The 22874-nt window shown below is 39.6% G+C and overlaps 1 protein-coding gene across 4 annotated transcripts in view; it reads left to right on the top strand.

Annotated features, from left to right (window-relative positions):
* EPHA4 (EPH receptor A4) overlaps positions 1–22874 on the top strand; it is a 153793-nt gene that overhangs the window by 99182 nt on the left and 31737 nt on the right. For all 4 annotated transcript variants that reach the window (XM_078329179.1, XM_008999563.5, XM_035305880.3 and 1 more), the window contains exons 6-8: positions 14638–14762; positions 15907–16066; positions 17202–17313. In XM_078329179.1, the coding sequence (XP_078185305.1) occupies positions 14638–14762; positions 15907–16066; positions 17202–17313 (397 nt within the window). The remainder of the gene's footprint in view (positions 1–14637; positions 14763–15906; positions 16067–17201; positions 17314–22874) is intronic.

Below are 22874 nucleotides of genomic sequence, written 5' to 3'. Positions count from 1 at the left end.
GGTCATATATTTAAGGAACTCTCATATCCAAACTGGCAATAAGAAAGATGAGGAGTCTCAGAACTTCACCTGGATGGCCCTCATATAATGTAAAAATGTATTGTTTGGGGAGAAGGATCAGTGAGAAGCTCTTTCAGTCTCACTGTAAACTCTTCAAGGATTCACCTTAACTGTATATGTTTGTTAGAGGGTAGCATTTTCTCTTTCTCTCCACTTCTTTTTTCTCTTCCTATTTAAGAAAACACAAAAAATAACTTCCATTAACTCATTAACTTTCCATAACTTCCTCCGTAGTGTGCAGAAGCTTTGCTCTAGTGTCTTTTTTTTCTTTTTTTTGTGACGAAGTCTTGCTCTGTCGCCAAGATTGAGTGCAGTGGCCTGATCTGGGCTCACTACAACCTCAGCTTTTGCTGTTGTTGTTTGTCTGTTTTTGTAAAAAATGTACTTATATTTTAAAGAAAGACTAATTTGCATCAGGTACTCTTTTGTGCCCATGCTTCTTAGCCCTTTAAAAAAATTTTATTTTATGATTTATTTTTTGAGACGGAGTCTCACTCTGTCACCCAGGCTAGAATGCAGTGGCACAATCACAGCTCACTGCAACCTCCACTTCCTGGGTTTAAGGGATTCTCCTGCCTCACAGCCTCCCAAATAGCTGGGACTACAGGCACACCACCATGCTTGGCTAATTCTTGTATTTTTAGTAGAGACAGGGTTTCACCATGTTGACCAGGATGGCCTTGAACTCCTGACCTTGTGATCCTCCCACCTCAGCCTCCCAAAGTGCTGGGATTACAGGAGTGAGCCACTGCACCTGGCCACTCCAGTGTCTTTCGTAGATATCATGCTGTGGAACTATTTCTAGGTGAGATACAGTTCTAATAAGGTCCTCCAGTATTTAGGAATGGACTAAATACTGACTTTTTTTTTTTTTTTTTTTTTTTTAAGACGGAGTTTCGCTGTTGTTACGCAGACTGGAGTGCAATGGCACAATCTCGACTCACCGCAACATCCATCTCCCGGGTTCAAGCAATTCTCCTGCCTCAGCCTCCCGAGTAGCTGGGATTACAGGCACATGCCACCATGCCCAGCTAATTTTTGTATTTTTAGTAGAGACGGGGTTTCACCTTGTTGACCAGGATGGTCTCGATCTCTTGACCTCGTGAGCCACCGCGCCCGGCCCTAAATACTGACTTCTGTGGATGGGGCCAGTTACACTGAATTTCATACTTAAGCAAATTGTGTCAATGAGAGAGGCCCCTGTGAAATGCTCTGAACCCCCTGGTTTTCTTTCTTTAAAAAAAAAATCCTAAAACAGTATTAGTTTTCCTAATACATCATTCCTTGTTACTTCTTATGACTACAAAATTTATCCTGAACTCTCAAGCACAGATCAAGTTGAAGGTATCATTTGAACTTAGTAACATTTTAAAATTTAATAGCTCTGTTGTTTCTGCCATAGAAATTTAAACTATCTGTCCGGGCACGGTGGCTCATGCCTATAATCCCAGCACTTTGGGAGGCCAAGGCGGGTGGATCAGGAGGTCAAGAGATCTAGACCATCCTGGTCAACAAGGTGAAACCCTGTCTCTACTAAAAATACAAAAATTAGCTGGGCATGGTGGCGCGTGCCTGTAGTCCCAGCTACTCGGGAGGCTGAGGCAGGAGAATTGCTTGAACCCAGAAGGCGGAGGTTGCGGTGAGCCGAGATCATGCCATTTCACTCCAGTCTGGGTAACAACAGCGAAACTCCGTCTCAAAAAAAAAAAAAAGAAATTTAAACTATCTAGCACATAGAATTTAGTTTCTGGCTGATACTCCAAAATAAAAATACAATTCTCAGGTTGCAGATTTCCAAGCTTAAAACCTCTTCTCCTAAATGATTATCCTGTTCCTAACCTATATCATAGCTTTTAAGAAAATTGTCAAAAAAGACAGATTTTCAAATATGAGGGCTGCAAGAATATAATTTCATGGCCACATTTTTAGAGAGCATAGCATGTGGTGACCATTTGTGTAGGAAGCATTCTCAAGATGTTCCGAGTGTAATTTAACCCAAAGGTCTCTATCCTCTTTCTTTCCACTCACCAGGTGCTTCCTTACTCATGTCTACATAGCAAGGGAGAAATAGGGCAGGAAAGATTTGTCTACACATAAAGCAGAGGTTCCCCAAGGTGGTACTAAAACCCAGCTTCTCAGCATTCTGTGGATCATGAATATTGTCCTCAGAATATTTTTGACCCCCTGTGTTTGGAACTTTCCCAGACTCCCATGTAGTGGAACCAAACTGGTAATAAGAAAGATGAGGAGTCTCAGAACTTCACCTCGATGGCCTTCTTCCTGTTTCTCTCTTTATCTCTCTCTCTCTCTCTCTCTCTCCCCTACTTGTACCATTCTAGTTTATCATCCGTGATCGCACTTCCAGCCCTCAGACATTGTGCTTTAAGCCAAGCGACATTTGGACTTGGAAAAATTCCAAATAGCATAGAACATATTGATTTGCAACTGAATTTTTACCACCATGTTTCCTCTGACTCTCTGGCCCTGTCAGGAATCATTGGTAGCCTATAATTTCATGCTGTAAGTTATAGTTTGTCAAATATTTTTCATTTTTTTCCCTCTGGTCTGCCTCTGTGTTTTAAGTGCAACAAGAGAAAGATAAGTTGCTAAAAAATAATTTCATAGATAAAAAGGACAGTGGCTGGTAACAATGCTAAAGGGCATCTATCTTCAATTTATGGTCACCATGACATTTTTCTGAGCAGCTTGTGTGATCTTTTAAAATGACAATTAAAAAGCTACATACCCCATTCCAACAGTGTAGCTCATGGAGAGTTGGATAGCTTGGAAGATGACTAATGGGATTCTGGACCTTTCTGTCGTTAGGTCACCTCCTTGAAGGGGGACTATATCATAAGTGGTCCAAGGCCCGGCCATTTGGCAGCCATAGAATGACTATGTTAATGGAATTGGTCTCAGTCCAGGTCTTAGTCGACAGGTGTTCATATCATAAGTGACATTTATTGAGTTCCAACTCTTTCAACTTGGAAAACAGTGGACCGCCATTGAGATAGTGATGGGGATGGAGTAATTCATGATATATTCAGGCTCCATTGAAAGCCAAGGAATTCAGCTTCTTGAGCTGGCACCTTGCAAATATTGTACTTGTCTCATGGGTTCTGTTACCTTGAGAAATAAAAAATCGGAGTGTAATTTAAAATGATTTCTAGTAACGCAGAATAGCTAAAGTTGGCTTTCTCTGCCATCATATGAGCCTCTTGTGTTGGCGCTTTTCTCTTCATTTTGTATTACGGTGATTAGACATTGGCTATGAAAATTGTTACTTTTCAGTTGTTTGTGTGTTTGGGGTTGATTACCTAGTCACTTATTTATAACAAAAACTGTAAATCATACCCTTTGACAGAGTTAAATAAGGCTGCCTTCCTGCCCTTGTGAAATGGAAATTGATGAAAAAGTAACACAGAGTCCCTTAAATTTCAAAGCGTGGAATTCGGGAGGGATTCATTCAACACGTGCTCTTTTCTATTATCTGGATTAATATACTTCATTCATTCATTCACTCGAATCAGGTTCATGACCTGAGGATGATCTGGCCCAAATTGGAAGAGTTCATTAGTACTACTTGCATATTAAGATTTTGCCCATTGATGTTTTGGGGGTTCACCCACTGGCTTTTTTTTTTTTTTTAACTTCACAGATGATTTGGATTTCCCTATAGCCAGTGGCAAAGCCACAACACTTCTGAATTAGTCATCACACTTAAAAAGTCAAGATGACAGCAACCATAGTGGATCTATTTATTGAAGCAGACAGGCTCGTTTAGCAGAATGATCAATGTCTTACCTCTTTCTGAAAGGCTTTTCAGAGGTAGGAAATCATCAAGCATCCGATGTAAAGTAACGAACACGGCTTTTGATTGGTCAAGTTTCTGGGGCAGGCTTTTAAGTATTTCTGCCTGTAAATGTAGAAATCGGAGTGTGAAAAGTAAAAGGCAAGAGCAAAGATTTACTGGGTGCATCTATCATCGTGGCTTTTAGAGTCTTTGTGATTAATACCTGTTTAATTGGGGACTGATCTAGATGCTTTGGATGTCAGAAAGCTAAATGTTACAGCATTGTCTCACAGGTTCCTAACACAGCAGGACAATTAGCAGCTGTTTGAATAACAAAGAGAACCTGAAGCCTTGTAGCATAGCTTTTTATTTTCCAGACTTGGAATGCTGGAAGCTTTCTGGTGGAGTCGACAGGGAAAGGAACAGAAGCATTGATTCACAGCAGCTAATCCTTTCCCTTTCTCTTTTCTGTATTCTGCTCAGTAAAAAAGAACCTTTTCCTTACACTGTTCTCCATATTCCAAATTAATTTTGGAAATTTTTTTTGTAGTTTGTTAGTTTAAAAAAATTTTTTTATTGGTCTTTTTTTTTTTCTCTGATCTTCCCTAGGAAGTGAATGGAGGACACTGTAAGTCATGGAGACTCCCATTTGGCGAGAGCTCACCATCCTGTCTAACCGAGTTACACGTAAAAAAATTTCAACTAAGAGAGAAAACGCTAGATAATTTTCAACACCATGTTTAGTGAGAAGATTCATCTCACTAGAAGTATTGGGAGAAAAAAAAAATATATATATATATAGTTATTGTTGCTAGCTTCACCCCATTTTCTTACCTTAAAACAATTTTCTTGCTCAGGCAAATTCTTCTAAATTGCCTTCCAGTGGAAAGGCTTGTTTTCCTGTTTGCCTCAAACTGGCATTCTTACTTATAACAGGAAACACACACATTGAATCCTGCCATGTTTCTGTTGGCAAGTGTTGAGCTACCCTTGTCAGAACCTGCCAACAAATTTCTTAGTAAGCAAGTCGAAAGTAAAACAAGCAGCTCCCAGACGAAACATAGGACGCGCTTGAACTGCAGCAGAGACACTTGGGTGCCCCTGAGGTTAATTCCCTGTTAATTCAAGTGGACATGGACCTTGGTTTCCAGTTGAATTGCTACCCACTTGTAATTTTACAACCGATCCTGTGACTGTACCTGTAATAATGCTAATTCAAGATATTAGCTATCTTAAAAAAGTAAAACCGATGTTTAAGTAATGCATTTTATTTACTACAAAGAGCAAGGATTGCTGTATGATTCAGCATAATGATTAAATAGGTGCAGAAGCTCTAATTTGCGAAACCTTACATCTTTCATGCCATCTTTAGGTCTTAACCCAGGAGGTATACTAAAGATTGTGTATGGATCTTTCTAGTAATAGTTGTGATACTTCCTTTTTAATACTCCCAACATTTGTACTTGTTTTATAACCTTTTTATCGTGAAATATATACATATGAAAAAGTGGGCAGGACTCGAACGTATAGTCATTGAATTATGGCAAGGTAAACACCTATGTGACCATCACCCAGGCCAAGGAACTGAACAGTAGAACATTGCGAGTCTTCCGGAAGCTTGTCTTGTGTCCTTACCCCTTCCCTAACTAATTCCGAAGACTTACTGTTTTATGTGGTAATTGAGTTTGTTTTCTTTTATTCTTGTCTCGGCTCTTTAGTTCAAATGTGAGTTCATTCAGCACCAAAAGTTTTAAGGTTGCTTGTGAGTAGGAACCATATCTAACTTACTTCTGGGTTTCTGATGTAGATAGCCCTGTACCTAACAAAGCAGACTTTAGAAAGATTTACTCTGTTGCTGCTGCCACTACGCCTGTGGGAAAACAGTCACTTAACCTTCAAGTCTCCTATTTCTTACTGCAGAAAGGAGGGGCAGAGCGTAGCTGCTTTCTGTAATCAGTGGTGGAGAATGTGGGCTCTAGACTCAGACTTTTGAATTCACCCATATAAGCTATAACTTGGGGCAAGTTATTCAAACTCTCTGTACCTTATCTTCCTCATCTATAAAATGAGGATAATAATAGTACCTGTCTCAGAGTTTTTGTGAGGTTTACATGAATTAACTCCTGCAAGAGATTTAGAACAATGCTCAGCACATCGTAATTACTCAATGAATGGTAGTTCAGTGTGTATGTTGTTGCAGAGATGTGTATAGAGGGAGGATCGCATACTTTTGAGCCAGGTGGACTTGGGTTTTAAATCTCATTTTATAGCTTTGGTCAAATCATTTAATTTCTGTGTGCCTGAGTTTCCAAATCTGAAATGTAAGGATGATCATTATAACGACTTCAGAGAATGGTAAGGATGAAATGATGATGTCAGGCGTGCGTGCATGTGCAAGTGCCTTCACCCAGGAGTTTACTGGCATCTGATTTGCTCCTTTCCCATTCTTTGTTTTGTGGCAGTTCACAGGGCCTAAGTCTTCATCTGCTTAAGCAGTTAATTGTGCAGTGAAAACTCAACTAACTTTTCTACACAGAAAACTCAACCTAACCATTTTGAGAACGTCACTGTCTTTTCCCATTTAGCATTAACACAAGCTCAGCTGAATCTTTTGGACCTGTATTTTGTGGTTCTGCTGATTTCATTCACTGTTAGAAGAGCGGTGCCCATGATTTTTCTCCCTGAGAAGCCATGCAGCCTCTGTCACTGGCTCTGCTGACCTCGAGGCGGCACGCTCCAGTTTCTCACAAATGGGTGGATATGGGCTCATCATGCATCACCAGGAGCTGGAGTTTCCAGGAGGGAACCCAAAGGCCTTTCAGGAAGCTGCAAAACCACAGACCAATCTTCTGTGGGCCACAGTACTTCTACAGTTTATCTGAGTTAGTCATGATATGAAAATACCTCTTTTTTTTTTTTTTTTGCGAAAAATTACCTCTTTTTAGCAAGAAAAAAAAAGTTGTGATAGGCAAATACCTCTTTGCTCCACTTCACTTGAATGATTACCTGCTTTAACCCCAAATGCCAGTTCAATGGGTTATCACAATAGAAAATTATTTCTTACTGAAATCGCGTCCAGTCAGTGGTGATCAGGGGTTATTGAGTGTGGATCTTCCAAGATGGCCCTGGGGCATTAACCTCTCTCTGGTTTGTGGGTTCAAGAAAATGGACAGTCACAGGGAGCTATTCATGAGTAATATTTATTAGAGGAGAAATCACTTCAACTCATGCTCCATTACCCAAAACTCAGTCACACGAACTACCTTAGACACAAAGGAATCTAGGAAGGTAGTCCTTGGCTGGGCAGCTCTCTCTCTTCCATCCAGAAGGGAAGGGATCTCACAGTTTTGGATGCTTAGCCAAAGAGGCCCAACCAACACCTTCAACTTTCCTATGGAAACAATGTGAAGGCTAAAAATAACACCACATTCTATCATTTAAAATTTAACCAATAGCTCTCTATAAAGGATTTGTCAAAAATAATTTGTTGCCCATCTATCTAAGAAAAAAAAGGCTTATAAAATTTTCATCTTCTATTAAACCAAAAGTAAAAACTGAATCACAGACTTTCCAAAGTGTTACTCAGGAATCATGTAGTTCAAGTGTTTGGAGTGTTCCAAAATCAGACTCTTAAAATCATTGGCAGCATGGGTCAGTTGCATCCTTCAGTGAATGTTGCTGAAGGATAATGTGGCTGTGCACTGCTTTATTTTATAATATGTGTTGAAAACAGACTCTGGACTGACCTTGGAAATCACTTTGTGGGAAAATAATGTATCTCTCATATATTCTAAGTATAAGCTTAATGAATATGAATACTTCCATATCTAAATATAAATGAACTTCATTTAATTCACAGTCTTCTAAAGATTTTGGTTGAGGACTTGGTTCTATGGTTTTTTGTCAAATAAAGAAAAAGAATCCTATATCAATTTCGGAATAACCAAGTTTTTTTCTATACCTTTTACCAGTTTGTTTTTAAAACAATTTCACTGTTTGTGAAACTGTGCGTATGTGGATTCATGATGTAGCAATGAAAAGCTGTTGGGGCGGAGCTGACTTTTTACTTTGATGTATCCAGTGAGGGCGGTTGGAGATTTTAATGATTTTGCCTAAAAGATAGCAGAGGAGTTGACCCAGCTGATTGCACGTACAGCAAACAAAATCATGTGTATGTGAAAGCACTTTGTAAACTGTTGTACTATGAAATAGTGCAATGATAATAGTAAGAAAAAGAACATATAAACATTGCTAAGTGATGTTTGATGCCATAGGTATCGCCTAGCTTGAGGAGAGGAATTCTTCCCTCCATCTGGAATGTAGGAGAAAGCAGTTAATATTAGCACCAGAGTTCTTAGCATCTCAGAGACACAAAACCCTTAATCACAAGGATATCATTAGTGCTCTGAAGCATTTAATTTTGATGCCTGACAGCATTTTAAAATGAACAAATCTTTGATAAAGAGCAAATCAGAGCTGGGGTGTTGAATTGAGAAAGAAATGGAACAAAAACCAGCTTAAGCTCCAAGTAACTAAATTTAAACACGCTATTTGCATTAAGCAGAGATATGTATAAACTATGGGTTTATATTTTTCTATCAGTGAAAGACCCCTTGAGTAAATATCATCTCTTTAAATCCAGATTCTGGGGAAAAGAATGGTAACCCTGCTGTGGTTAAGAAGCCATCTCTCCTCACAACACTGACCATTGTGTACCACTGACATCCATGGCTTCAGGTGTCTTGACTTTCTTAAAGAGCTGTTTTCACTCTTCCTTGCCCACAGGCTGGAGACCTTTCATTGCATCTGTTTATTTCCTGGCTCACCCCCTCCACCCCTCTAAGTTGAACCAGTAATGAAATACAGTCAGCCTACTTCAGCTGTTTTCCTTTTCCTCCCAAGTTCCCCCGGAACTGTTTTTAATTCATTGCTTGTGATATTGGACTCAAGAAAAAAAATTTCTAGCTCAGGAACCATGTGAAGTCTTCCTCTCTCTTTCTTTTCTTCGTATCTCCTCTTCTCTTCTCCATCCCATTTGGGTGTCACAAGTACCAAACTGCTGCAGTAAAATGACTTGTAGGTGTTTAATGGCAAGTCATTGAGGAAGTGAATAAAAGAAAATTACAGCATTCACATCAGTGGGGAGCAAGGAAAACTGCTGAGCTTTGAACCGGAGAAAGTTACATTTACCATTTTCTTAAAGGGAGCCACCTCGGTTTGACATCAAAGCATCTCCTGTAATTTTTCCTTGTGAAATGCACCACTGTTAGAGAGTCGTGATAGAGCCCCCTAATCTGTGCTGTTTCTGTTTATCAAAAACACACACAGAGATAAAACCCACATGTACCTTCTGAATGCAGTGTGGTCTGCTCTCAACCAAATGTAACCACAGGTACATGGCAAATGGGGATTCTATTTAGAAAGCATTCTCAGTTTCTCAGGATATATAGAACTGTGAATACAAAAATCATTTGGGAGTGAAATTTATCTTGGAGCTCTATTAGAAAGCCCAGATCATTCAACTGACAAGCTTTGGTGAATTTTTCCTTTCATCCTCTTTTGGTTTTTCCTTAATCATTTTTTAAAAAATGGTATTTTACTACAGTTTCACTTGTGTCCATTGGGTATGCATAAAAACACTCTGTTCTCAATAATCCTGCTTGCCTACAGTCTGACATCAGAGGGCTCTCCACCCTATTACCCCTGTGTTTCAACTTTGATGGCTGTTGCATAATGCGGTAACTAATGGCTTCTGCTGGCAGTGACTGGCTTTGCCCCAGTCCATCTTTGCAGGCTTAGGATCCTTTCTGGATTTAGGTTATGACTTGGGAGTCTTACACTACTCCACCTTGGCAGTTAGGAAGTCAGGAGAACTATTTGCATATGCCCTACAGATGCAGAGGAGAAATACGGAGCAAATTGTCAACACCTTCATCAGCCTAAAGAGCAGAACCTCAAAATGCTGTCTGTAACAGGTGCAGTGATGCCTAGTTTTAATGTTAACTCACATTTGAATGACATTTTACAGCCTGTGTATTTGAAAAATGTTCAGAAGCATCACAGAGACCTTAGAAACAGAGACTCCATTTATAATTAGAGCTGTCATTTGCTTCCCCTCTAATTGTCAATATGTCAGTTAACCTAAATAGTAAAACTAACCCCACAAAAGGCCATCTGAAACAGGTGCAGATGGAAAGTTGTCTTAAGGATGGTTTACTTCCGGTACTTTATGTTTAGAAAATTTTTGCTGTCTACGGTAAAGTTTTTTTAAGATCAATTTTAATATGTAACAACTTTTATTCATTTGACAAATTTATCGAGCACCATTGAATGGATGTGTCACCATGATTTGTAAGTTAAAAAGAAGAAGGGAAAGACATGTTTTGGGTTAAAAACTGACAAAATCTCCTTGGGAGTAATAGAAAATGATGCTCTCAGTATAGGCACCTTAGACCAGGAAATTAACATCTATGAGTCATTGGAGATTTTGCTTTAAAGGTTTGAAAATTAAGGACTCAATTGAATTAAATCATACATCTTTTTTAAAGAGCTACCCTTTAGTAGTGCTTGCCTTGTGATTCTTACATTGTCATCTTTCTTTAACCATACTACTGTCAACTAGCATGACCAGCTCTCATTGCTATGCGTCATGTCTAGATTCTAGCCATTAAAGCATGCCTGCAGTTGTCCGCAGGCACAAAACTGTCCTTAGAACAAGTATCTCCTTTATGAAAGAAGTCCGTGGGTAGATAGGAATGCATTTCAATCTATGATGCATCTCTTTTTTGTAGTGAGAATGTGTTCATCAGCCCCCAGCTATTTCCTGGCTTCACTTACGACACTCAGCAGGTGTACTGAGTGTCTACAGATAGAATGTGATGAGGAAGGGCCCTCCACTTATTCCTTCCCATCACCCACAAGACAACTTGAATAAGAAGAGGGTCAGCAGGAATCGTCTCCTCTTAAATTCTAGAAAAATGGGTCCTCTGACTTGACTTTAGAAAGTGTTTCTCTGTAAGCCTGTTATATAAATTTCCCAACAGTTCTTTTAGTCAAGAAGAGGCTAAAGTATTTGGTGGTACTTAGTCTGATGCCAATAATTGTTTTCTTACCCATTCCTTCTCTTGACCTTCTTTCATGGGTGCTCATGTTTCTAGTGGCTGAGTTGATGTTAAGGAAGAACCTTGTCCCTACGAGATTTCAGAATGTAAATCAAAGAACTGAGTGGCCACTGAGAATCTTTTTCTTTTTCTGCTTGGTCTTTTTATGTTCATCAAATTTTCTGCTATGATTAGAAGCTCTCTTTTGAACTTAGGCATTGATTGGTCACAGATCTTATTGAACCATATATTAAAGGGTGGGATGTACAATCTTTTTTAAAATTAGATAATCTCCTCTTCTCATTCTGTAAACCAAGGGCAGAGCCCTGGGATATTCAAAACAGGATTCAAGACATTTGGATTGGGCATTGTTTACCAAAGTGTGGAAACATATCAATGGTGGCATCAGAGATGATTTTAGGGAACGAACTGATGAAACTTTATATAATACTGAATTGCCCTGTGTGCAATGTAGTTCCTTTTCAATTCTTTCTCAGTAATTCTGAGTACTCCAAGATCAGAATCTCAAGTAAGTGCCCAGATATCCTTTGTTTCTCTAGCACTGGCTAATCTCCATTTTAGACAATCCTTGGAGAAGTAAGAGTGTCCAGCAAACATTGATAACATTGTTTCATTTACATGCAATGTTCATTTTTTATGGTTACTTGCCATTAATTGCAAACGATTACAGGGTTTCGTTGATATCAGTAAATGGGAAATTTCTCTTCAAATATAACTGTTGAAGTTAAGGATATTGCATTTATTAAAGAAAATATTAAATCATCTTACAGGCTGCAGAGGGATGTGGCAGCAAACGTGTGGCATGGAAGTCTGATGCTTGGGAAACACTGCCGCAGGGGAAAAAATGCAAAATGTCATTGGCAAATGCCTCATCCAGGGAAATGTCCCCTAGGCAGGCACACACAGTAGGGTGATAGCTTCCAGAAGTGACGTTGAGGCTGTTTTGGAAATGGGGTAGAAAGGGTAAGGGAAAGCCCGTATGTGGCTTATGATATAGAGGACATCCAAGTTGCCTCCTTTCTAAAATGGCAGTACGGCAAAGCCCATAGATTTTTTTTAAACTACTTCTTACTAGAGCAGGTAAGCTTGCCACAGCTGCAGAGTGACTGTCATCTTATACTTCAATACAGTTGTATGTTTTAGGTACGTTTCCCAACCTCCTTTAGTCGTGGATTACTTGTGTCATTGTGCCCTGATAACATGCTCTTCTAACGAACATCTGATCAATAAAGAATTTAGACTTTACAGCCATGCAACATAATACTCTCTGTGAATTACATCTATGTATTCTGCTTTTCCTTGGTTGCATTTATTCTCTAGTAGGTACGAAAGACAAATGTCAACTCAGCAGTTTTCTGACTGTCCTCAGCCTAACATTCTATTTTCATTCAGTCCTTCATTCTTGCTTGTATATCTCTTTCATTCTCTCCCGATTCTCCTTTTTTATGACAGCTATGTCAAGGTACACTCTGTTGGTTTATTTTTACATTTATGCTTATCTGCTTCCCAAGTAGGGCTGCATTAGAAATATTGTGTGAGTTAACGTGATTATATTGCTAACTCGCTGCTTGAGATTTTTTGAGCACCTTAGTTGAGCTCATATTCCCTTTGGATGGCCACAGGAACACTGCTGCTCAAACTTCGACAATCGAAATCAAGTTCATTTCCCATATGCAGCAGTTTAGTGATAATCCAACCAGAGAGAAGCTGTCTTAGTTCATCAGTGCACTCCAAGGGCAGGCAGGCAATTCTTTCCCAAGGAATCTCTCGACTCAGACCATTTCTGAGAGAAAGTTCATTTTATAATTTTATGATTTTTTTTCTCCCTCCTGCTTTCTTTCTAATGACCTCACTTTTCTGTTTCATTTCTCAATCCTGCATATCAGAGTTTAAAGAGCCCATTTTTATGGAGTATATGCTAAAGTGCTCTGTTAGGCAATATATTTATTACCTGGAGTGAAATGGCTTTCCACAGCCAGGCAGTTTTCTTAGCCTCCTTGCTACCTCTATATTTTACAAAGTCACTCCTTGCATTTTGCAGACAATGGCTTTGTGTCAACCAGGAAAGAAAGAGAGAGAATATGTGAGCGTGTGGTGTATGTGTGTGTACTGGGAGAAGGGAGCCTTAATGAATGTAATGAGCACATTTCCGTTTTTCATTTTCCTCAGATGTTCAGTGGCTTCCATATGTCTGCCGCATGCCGCTTTGTTCACTGGGTTTGGTATTACTAACCTTGGGATTGCCTTTGATGGAGGACATGTGTATCTACTGTATCTTTTCTCTTGTGCTTTTGCCTGAGCTACAATCTGGAATTGCTTTGGGACCAAGAGAGAGAAAAAAATAGAGAAGTGTGTGTGTGTGTGTGTGTGTGTGTGTGTGTGTATGTGTTACCATCCCTAACAGATGCCAGGCTGTCAAATAACCCCCTCCAGTAGACAGTCCTTGCTGTAGTGGATTCAGCTGGAAGACTCCCTTGTGTGACCGTAGTGTGTCTGCTTGGTTTCCCTGCCATCAGTATACCCATCAGACATGGTCAAGCAAGTTTGAAGCTTTTCCCATACCATTTTCGGTGACAATGTATTTCACTTTTTATCTTTGTTCCTTGGAGTTAGGGATTGGAATTCATATGCATATATTGAGAGATGGCAGGAGGATGACCCAACACTAACTTATTGTTCCTCAGTGGCCAGTTTCAGACGTTTGTTTCCCCATTTTGGGAACAAAAGAATATATACATTGGAGTTAGGAAGCTCCCTAATCTCTGGTTCTCCAGGGCAGCTGTGTTAGATAAGATTCAGGATTTCACGAATGCTTCCTCTTCTCCCTGGAGAAGCACATGGGTAACAGCCATTGTCAGTGTCAGCAGAGCCTGATAACAGCTGGCTGGAGATGCGACCGCGACCACCGCCGTGGAGAAGTGAGCATCAGGCCACCTGGGTTTATAAATCTCAAGTGTGCCCTGCTCCCTCCCCCATAACACACCCACTAGAGGGCTGCTTTTGTGTCTTTCTTAGTGGAAAGAGCAGGCAAAGGCAACATATCAGCTCTTGTAGAATAGCTGCAGAATGCCATCTGTGTTCAGAGAGACCAGCACCACTTGATTTGTATTCATTATTTACATGGTCGTGTTCAGATTGAACTCTTACTGTAATTAAGCAGTACTTTTATTTATATTGGAAAGCATGTAAATTGTTTGCCTTTTGGCATTCCCTACAGTACCTATGGAAGACTTGCACATTCTCTTGCTTGTGTAAAATTAAAGTCCAGTAAGATGGCACTCATAATACTGGGAGGTAGGATTAGATGTAGCTTTACCGAGCTTAAAATGAAGTTTTCCAAAGGCTGTCATGGCTTACACAAGGTCAGAAACCAGGTGTCCTTCTCTGCACCTACAGCCGTGCTGTGAAAGTCATGCTATAGGCCTATGAACCCATCAGGCTTTAAGTTCAGAGATTCTCTTTTTAAGACAAACACATACAAAAATATACTTGAGAGAAGGATAAAAGTGATATGCTTTCATATTGAAGAGTGAAATGGTCAAGAGGAAGACAAGACAAGCTTTCACACTTTGCTTAAGTAAGATGAAATTATTTATAGATACCACCAAAACCATTTCTTTTCCTAAAGAAAATGACTTTTGTCTTTTTTGTTTTTTCTAACAGCACCATCATCCATTGCTTTGGTCCAGGCTAAAGAAGTCACAAGATACAGTGTGGCACTGGCTTGGTTGGAACCAGATCGTCCCAATGGGGTAATCCTGGAATATGAAGTCAAGTATTATGAGAAGGTATTACTTAAGTGAACAAGACTCCCTTCTTTCCTTCCTTCCTTCCTTCCTTCCTTCCTTCCTTCCTTCCTTCCTTCCTTCCTTCTTTTATCCCTTCCTCCCTCCCTACTCTTCCTTCTTTTTTCCTTTATTTCCTTCCTTTCTCCCTCCTTCACTCCCTTCTTTTCTTCCTTCTTGCCTCTGCTCCTTCCCATCCTCCTTTGCTCCCTCCCTTCTGTTTAAGTGTTAGCCAGTTGTAAGTCATGGAATACCATTGAATCCTCGTATCAAATGCATTTTGCTTCCCAATTAAGTAGATTATGAAATTTATCATTTACTTAGTTATCATGACAATTAGAAACTAATAATGATGATAATACATTGTATTATAATATAACTATATCTTTACTTTCTAGTAATGGAAATCAAGATAGCTAAGAAGTTCTAATCTATGAATCTTCTATCAGGGAGAGTGACTCATAACAGTTGAAATAATGATCTGTTTAAGTAGATCTCTGCTATTCAGAATAAAGATGTGGGTTTTGATGACTTTTAATAGAAAGTCAGGGAAGGAAAATTACATTCTTCAGCCTCTTAAAGTTATAGAAAGGCATTATTTTTACAAATAACTTGTCTCTCTTAAAGGACAGAATTTTGAAGAGAGCTATTTGCATTCAGGCTTGTCTAGAAAATGAACAATTGTCTTCTTTTACTTTTTAAAGATAATCACTTATTGGCTTCCTTATTAAAAGCAGAAAAGGGATAGGATTTTTCCACTGAAACTATCAACACTTTTTATATTTTCTAGGCAGAAAATAGAGAAAGACAGGGGACCTTCTCACAGTTATTTCTTTTAAATTGCTGGATATGGAGCTAGAAAAGCCACCAACCATTATATAATGTTCCTTTCAAAACAAAGAGTAGGACGAAAGATCTGGATATGGTCAGTGTCAACAACAGTCATACCTGAATTCCACATTTCTTTCAACATGTAAGAAGTAACAAAAGCCCTTACAACATCCAAGAGAATAAAGGCTCCCGAGAGTTTATGGATCTCCATTCACTCTCAGCTTCTGAGCCAACTGGCTTGGCTCCTTTAACATTGCACCTACGGCAAGCACATTTATTTTGCCACCTTCCCTAATTTTATCTTCCCATGATGTAGGATCAGAATGAACGAAGCTATCGTATAGTTCGGACAGCTGCCAGAAACACAGATATCAAAGGCCTGAACCCGCTCACTTCCTACGTTTTCCACGTGCGAGCCAGGACAGCAGCTGGCTATGGAGACTTCAGTGAGCCCTTGGAGGTCACAACCAACACCGGTAATAAGGACCACCCAGACTCGGTCACTTCTGAGGCTCTTTTTATAATACGGGGTGAATCCCATTACAGTGAAATCTCAGGAGTTGTCTATAATTTTCGGTTAGGCAAACATTTTGCTGCAATGAACGTTGCTTGAGATAAGTTACCCAACGTCTGTAACTTAGAAAACTTCATGTGATTTAGAGAAAAGCATTTTTGAAATATTATCTGATTTGTCTTTTCATATGAATGAAAACTGGGATTACTAAACTGAATAATTGAGGGTTGCATAGCTACCCTATGTTAATATAGGGAATTTTCTCCCTGAGAAGATTAAAGAAGGGGCCAAGAATATTTTTTCCCTTTTTACTTCTAAGAATCATTTTAAATCAAGTCAGATACGATTTTTTTTAAGACCCTTTAGACAAACATATCAAATCTTTAAACATTGCGAGTTGGATTGACTGGTTGATTAAATTTAAAATGCTTAAAAGGGGCCTACCCATGACCAAGCAGTTGGTGTAAGATACCTCCATGCCACTAATTAATGAACCCAAACTGGGCCTGTTTGATAAAAAGATGATAGGGCACAATTTTTGACCTCAGTTCAAGAAAGAAATTGTGTTCACAAATTATAAAATAAGCATGAAAAAAGAAAAAGCAGAAGATAAAATAGAGTTGCATCTTAAGGAGATTGACAGCCGTTCAAATTATCCAGCAAGGGTACAAGGAAGAAGTGGCTTTTGAACTAGGCAAAAATGGGCAGGTTTTTGATAGCTCTGAGGAAAGGAAGTACATTCAAAACTACTGCCCTTTCTGAAATGTTCAAGGGCCTTTCTCACTAAGGAATATATTTGACTCTTTATGTAAGGGTTAGGGTGGGGATAGAAAGGAAAAGAAGAAAAACCAACAAATTATGTTTACCATAGGATTTAATGAGTCTTCTGTTTGAAATCCTTCATTCAATTATAAAAAGAATGTCTTTGTCTTGTTAAGGCTGTCTTAGAAAATGCCGTTGCGTGAATACTTAACTAAAAGCCAAAGAGACTGTGAGCATTCCAAATGACTTCAGAATGCTGAAAACTGTGACCCATTCAGAAGTTCTACTTCTTAAGACTTTCCCAGAGGTGACCCTTGTGTAATTGTCATTCCCAGTGCCTTCCCGGATCATTGGAGATGGGGCCAACTCCACAGTCCTCTTGGTCTCTGTCTCAGGCAGTGTGGTGCTGGTGGTAATTCTCATTGCTGCTTTTGTCATCAGCCGGAGGTAAGCACTGAAGCCACTCACTGTGCAGCCCCCACCTTCCCAGTGTTTATGATGGTTTTTTTTCTCCTCCACACAAAGCTAAGCTTTTGATTGCGTCATAAACATGGCATCTACATCCCAAGCTTCCTCCTTGTTGCTTTGATCTTCCCACACCCCTACTAAAGCTGCTGGCTGCACCCTGGTGGCAGGCCTGACTGCTGAGCGATCCGGAAAGACCTGGCTAATTGTAGGAAACAAAGCTGAAGAGCAAGCCAGTGGGAGATTTCTAGAAACTCTAAGCTGCCAGGTGTTACATTTATCCCTCTCTTAAGCCTGGACTCACTGCCAAAGGCAAGGAAAACCCCTATAAAACTTGGGCCCCAATTTTGAGATCTGTCATTTGCCAGCTACTACTACATAAACTTTTTTGAGTCTTTACTTCTATTTTGTAAAATAGAGGTCACCATTATCTGCCTTGAAGGGTTATTGACAGGAGAATTTTGATAAGCAAAGTAGATAATACGGCACACAGGAGACGCTTCAATGTGATGATACTGGTTAACAGTAATGGTCACTAAAGCAAAGAAATGTGTACTCCACATTCAGTCTTCCCCAGGAAAGGCCATCAGCATTTCCAAAGAATCAATGGATTTCAAGAGAATATCCCTTGAGCAAATTGTGGTCATGGCATTGCTCTTGAACGTGAACCTAAAACACCTGAGTCCTTAGCCTTTCAGTGTTCTCAATCTGACTTGATACTCAAAAAATAATCTAAGAAGGAGAGAGAAATAACAACAAACTGGCGGCACCTTCTTCTGAGCCAGTTTTCCTTACCGTTTTTGCCTCCATTTACTTCCTCCCCCCACCTGCCCAGAGGCTCCAGAGGAGTGCTCACGGATGTGTGCCCCGCACCCGGGCCTTCTTTGTCTTTTGTGTGTGAGCATCTGCAGCTTCCCTGATCTGCATCCCCATACACCATCGACTGTTTCACAAGATGGGGCTTTTGGTGAAATAAAAGGCTGAACCTGGGGATGTCAAAAGGATCCTCTTAAATGTAAAGCTTTTCATTCTCTAGAAGAGGGAAGGGATCCTATGAAAGAAGTAGTTCTTGCCCAAGGTTGTCACATCAGCATAGTGGTAGTAGCTGTGCTTGGCTCTCAGGCCAGCATCTGTTGCATTGTCCCTCTCTGCTGACTGATGATCTCATCAGTATCCTAGCAATGCCTTTGGCTGTTTCCACTGGCCTGGGCAAGCCACCATGCTTTTACTTTCCTCTGATATACATTATAATTAGAGTGATGACCATATAATCTAGTGTGCCTGGATAGTCATGGTTGGTACATGTATTTTTTTTTTTTTTTGAGATGGAGTCTTGCTCTGTCGCCCAGGCTGGAGTGCAGTGGCACAATCTCAGCTCACTGCAATCTCCACCTCCTGGGTTTAAGCAATTCTCCTGTCTCAGCCTCCTGAATAGCTGGGATTACAGGCAACGCACCACCATGGCTCATTTTTGTATTTTTAGTAGAAATGGGGTTTCACCATGTTGGTCAGGGGTCTTGAACTCCTGACCTCAGGTGATCCACCCACCCTTGCCTCCCAAAGTGTTGGGATTACAGGTGTGAGCCACCATACCCAGCCATGTATTTAATATCATGCCCCCACCCTCACTCTCCAAAGTGTTCTGGTAAATAGGGACCAATTAAATTCACTCTAATACAACACAGTATAGAACAACACATTCTGTACCAGTATCTATTTTTCATTGTGTTCATTGCTTTTGATGCAAAATCTATAAATAGCTATGTTTGATTAGAGTGATGAGTCAAATCTTGAGATGTTGCATCCACAATAAATTCTCATTTCTGTTTCTTTAATACACATACATGCAAAAATGTATAGACATTGGCATACTCACTAAACTCTAAACAGTGGTATATCTCGGCCTTTGGAAACTTCAGGTTGACCTGCATAGAATTTAAATTCCCACTGTTCTTTCCTCCCCTGTTATTTGATTTTGAAAGCCAGTTAAGATGGCCCTCTTTCTTGTACATTGCCATTTAGTTTTGTGTATGTGCACATGCTGTGCATATAAATGCTGGGAACTGTATGCATTAGTATATATCCATCCGATGGTGGGGAGCAGGGAGCATATGGGGGAGTATGTAGGAATTACATGTGTTTTTTTAATTTCATGATTACATATTCTTTTGTCTAACATTTTACACTATACAGAAATAATCTTTGTTACTGGAAAATTAAGATGTTTAAAAGTTTGAAAACAGATACAAATCATTAAATATCTCCACCTCTAAAAATATTTGATAAAAATTCAGCACCGACCAGGCATGGTAGGTCATGCCTGTGATCCCAGTACTTTGGGAGGCTAAGGTGGGTGGATCACTAGAGGTAAGGATTTCGAGACCAGTCTTTGAAACATGGTGAAATCCCATCTCTATTAGAAATATCAAAAATTAGCTGGTGTGGTGGTGCACACCTGTAATCCCAGTTACTCCGGAGGCTGAGACAGGAGAATCACTTGAACCCAGGAGGTGAAAGTTGTAGTGAGCCGAGTCTGTACTACTGTACTCCAGCCTGAGTGACAGAACGAAACTCCATCAAAATTAAAAAGAAAAAATCAGCACCATAGGATGCTCAGAACACTTCTCTGCAGAAAGTAGGTCTTGCCTTTGTCTGTCTTGACCTCTCTTTGAGTTGACTGGAAACGTTCTCTGGTTGTAGTCCAGCTTTGCTTTAGACTTACTTGGCTTTCTTTGTTTTTGTTTTTGGTATAAATGGCCCTAAGTACAGCAGTCAAACTGGAGTAATGAGAAATAAGTCACCTCATTATAAGTTTCCTTTGGATGTTCTGCTTGAAACAGATTAAAAGAAAAGGAAAAGCATATGAAAATATAATACGGGGATACAAGTTTATTAAAAGCTGTGACTATAGAATATAGCATCCATAAGCTTGATGACTTAATTTCCTCTCTGCTTTTATTGATCACTTTATTATATAAGGCAGGATTGATAACAGGATGCATCGGATTTCCAATTATGAGTCCCCACCTTAGAGAATTGAGCCTGTCGAGTTACCTAGTGATGATTCCTGTCCCTTCTCCCCCATTAAAAAAAAAATGTCACTTCCCAAGGCTGATAAACAGTGCCTGGTGATTGGTCCTCAATGGATCACTTTTTAGAAAATGAAATGTCAGCCCCTTGCCCTCATATTGATTCTTCTTTAGTGTCGGCCATAAAGCTGTCATGGGAAAGGCTGCCTGGAGCCAGGTAGCTGACAGGCTTGCAGCGGCTCTCGCACAGTCAGCCAATTCTTCTCCTCACGCAGGTTGTCTGCTCTGTTATCTTGGACTATAAATGTTTAAATGGGACAAGAACAGGTGAACAGAGAAGAGACAGGTAGTGTGGACTAAAGCCTGGCCCAGGCTTTTCGTGAGAGGACAAATGAAAGTAGTACATGGTACTCACGAAATAATCTTGCTAGATTTCAGCCAGTAGTATGAGAAAGCAACAGATTAAACACCCTAGCCTATAAAATCTGAGTCATGTCCTTTGCTGGGAGGATTGCTTCCTGCTTCTTAGAATCACCGAATGTTTATGCCAGAAAGGATGCTACAGATAGATCCCTTATGGGGGTCCCCTTGAACTGACTCCCACTCTGCTGATGGCATGCAAGATTTCTAAGAAAGTTGATGGACAGAAACTCACATAGTAAGAAAAGTTTCAGTCCTTCTGATGACCTCAGAGAGAAAATCTATTTGGTGCTAATTTGTCATTTAAGAAAGAGGAAGCAGCCTCAGGCTCACAGTTGGTATCTTGCTAGTTTTTTTTAATAGCGATTGTTTCATTTATTTCATTGTACATATTCAGTTTACACTGACGAGCCTGAGCCTAAGGCAAGCCAGAATAATCTACATTTTTTTCAGTGAGATCTACATTTTTCTTCTGGCCAGCTGGAACATGTAAACATTTAGGGATTGTGATGAAAGAATCAAACTACTAAATTTCTAAAATACCTAAAATAAGATATTATACTAAATATACTGATTTATCCATATTATTTATTTTTTATCACCCACATTTATGTTAAACAACTTAATTTTATATTTTCTGTAGGCATCCTTGGTCTGTGTCTCTCTCATCACTCAAGATACAATTTCAGAATTCTTTCAGCTTTCCAGAGCACATAATTGTACTTGTTATCTAGGTTATTTTAAGACATAACACTTCTTGTACCTCTGTGATACTGTTTCTAGAAGTTTTATTTCAGACCACATTTGTACATTCTCTAGCAGCAACTCACGACTTCTACATTTATATATTTAAATATTTGTGATCTCCCTCCACAACATAACCAATTTTCTATATTGTTTTTTAAAGTGATGTTTAAAAGGACTATTAACAATGACATTCTAAAATACAGTTATAAGGTCATAACCTCCAGGACTGATGACTGAATGTATGTTAAATTTCTCTGACACCCTCTTCCCTTTTTTTTTTTTTTTTTTTTTTTTGAGACAGAGTCTCATTCTGTTGCCCAGGCTGGTATGCAATAGCATGATCTCAGCTCACTGCGACTTCCGCCTCATGGGTTCAAATGGCTCTCATGCCTCAGCCTCTTGAGTAGCTGGGATTACAGGCATGTGCTACCACACCTAGCTAATGTTTGTATTTTTAGTAGAGATGTGGTTTTACCATGTTGGCCGGGCTGATCTCGAACCCCTGACCTCAGGTGATCTACCCGCCTTGGTCTCCCAACATGCTGGGATTACAGGCATGAGCCACCACACCTGTCCCCCAAACAGTATTTTATTATTCAAATATGAAAAACAATTTTAAGAAAGGACTAGAATACAAGAATAGCTCCTATTTCTTAAAGGACAGGTGGTGAGAAGAAGGTATTACTGATAACCGGGCACATGCTGTTTGTATACTAACCTTCTAATGATTGCTAGTGACACTGAGTTTCCATTTGTGTTAGGGTTATAAAGTACCCTCTTTTACCTGGATAAGGAAAGAGAAGTGAATTAATTTTAAGAAAAAAAAACGAAGTGGTTATGGCAAAATTTGTGTATTTAGGTACTGGAGGTTAAAAAGATGAAACAAATGAAGATCACATGGCAAGTTAGTTGCTGAACAGGACAGGAATTCAGCTCTCCTGACTTCCAATACTGGAATAGATATATTATTTTAATATCTTCTTAACTGAGAAAATTGACCTACATAAAAAGCTGACATTGGCAGTTCTAAGCTTTCTCCGAAGCTTCAAGAGTCTGCTAGGGATGTTGGTAAGATTTGTAATCTGTGAATTAATGTGCAAGTCTATTGCATAATATAAAGTCAGAGTTTGCAAGTTAGTTTTCTCTTCCTATTGAAGGTTAAGATTTTCCACTGCGGAGCTAGGAGTTCACATAATGCTAAAACAATTTTAATGCTAAAACTGTATCTTTCACAGGGCCCTAATTTCCTTCCCTGGAATATTAGGATCACATGAAAAGGAAAACACTTTTAGCCTAATTCGGCTCTGAGAAAGTAATGTAAATTCACACAATTGGGGACAGATGGTA

Source organism: Callithrix jacchus, chromosome 6 (genome assembly GCF_049354715.1).
Source record: "Callithrix jacchus isolate 240 chromosome 6, calJac240_pri, whole genome shotgun sequence".
NCBI lineage: Eukaryota > Metazoa > Chordata > Mammalia > Primates > Cebidae > Callithrix > Callithrix jacchus.
This window is presented reverse-complemented; position numbering and strand designations above follow the sequence as displayed.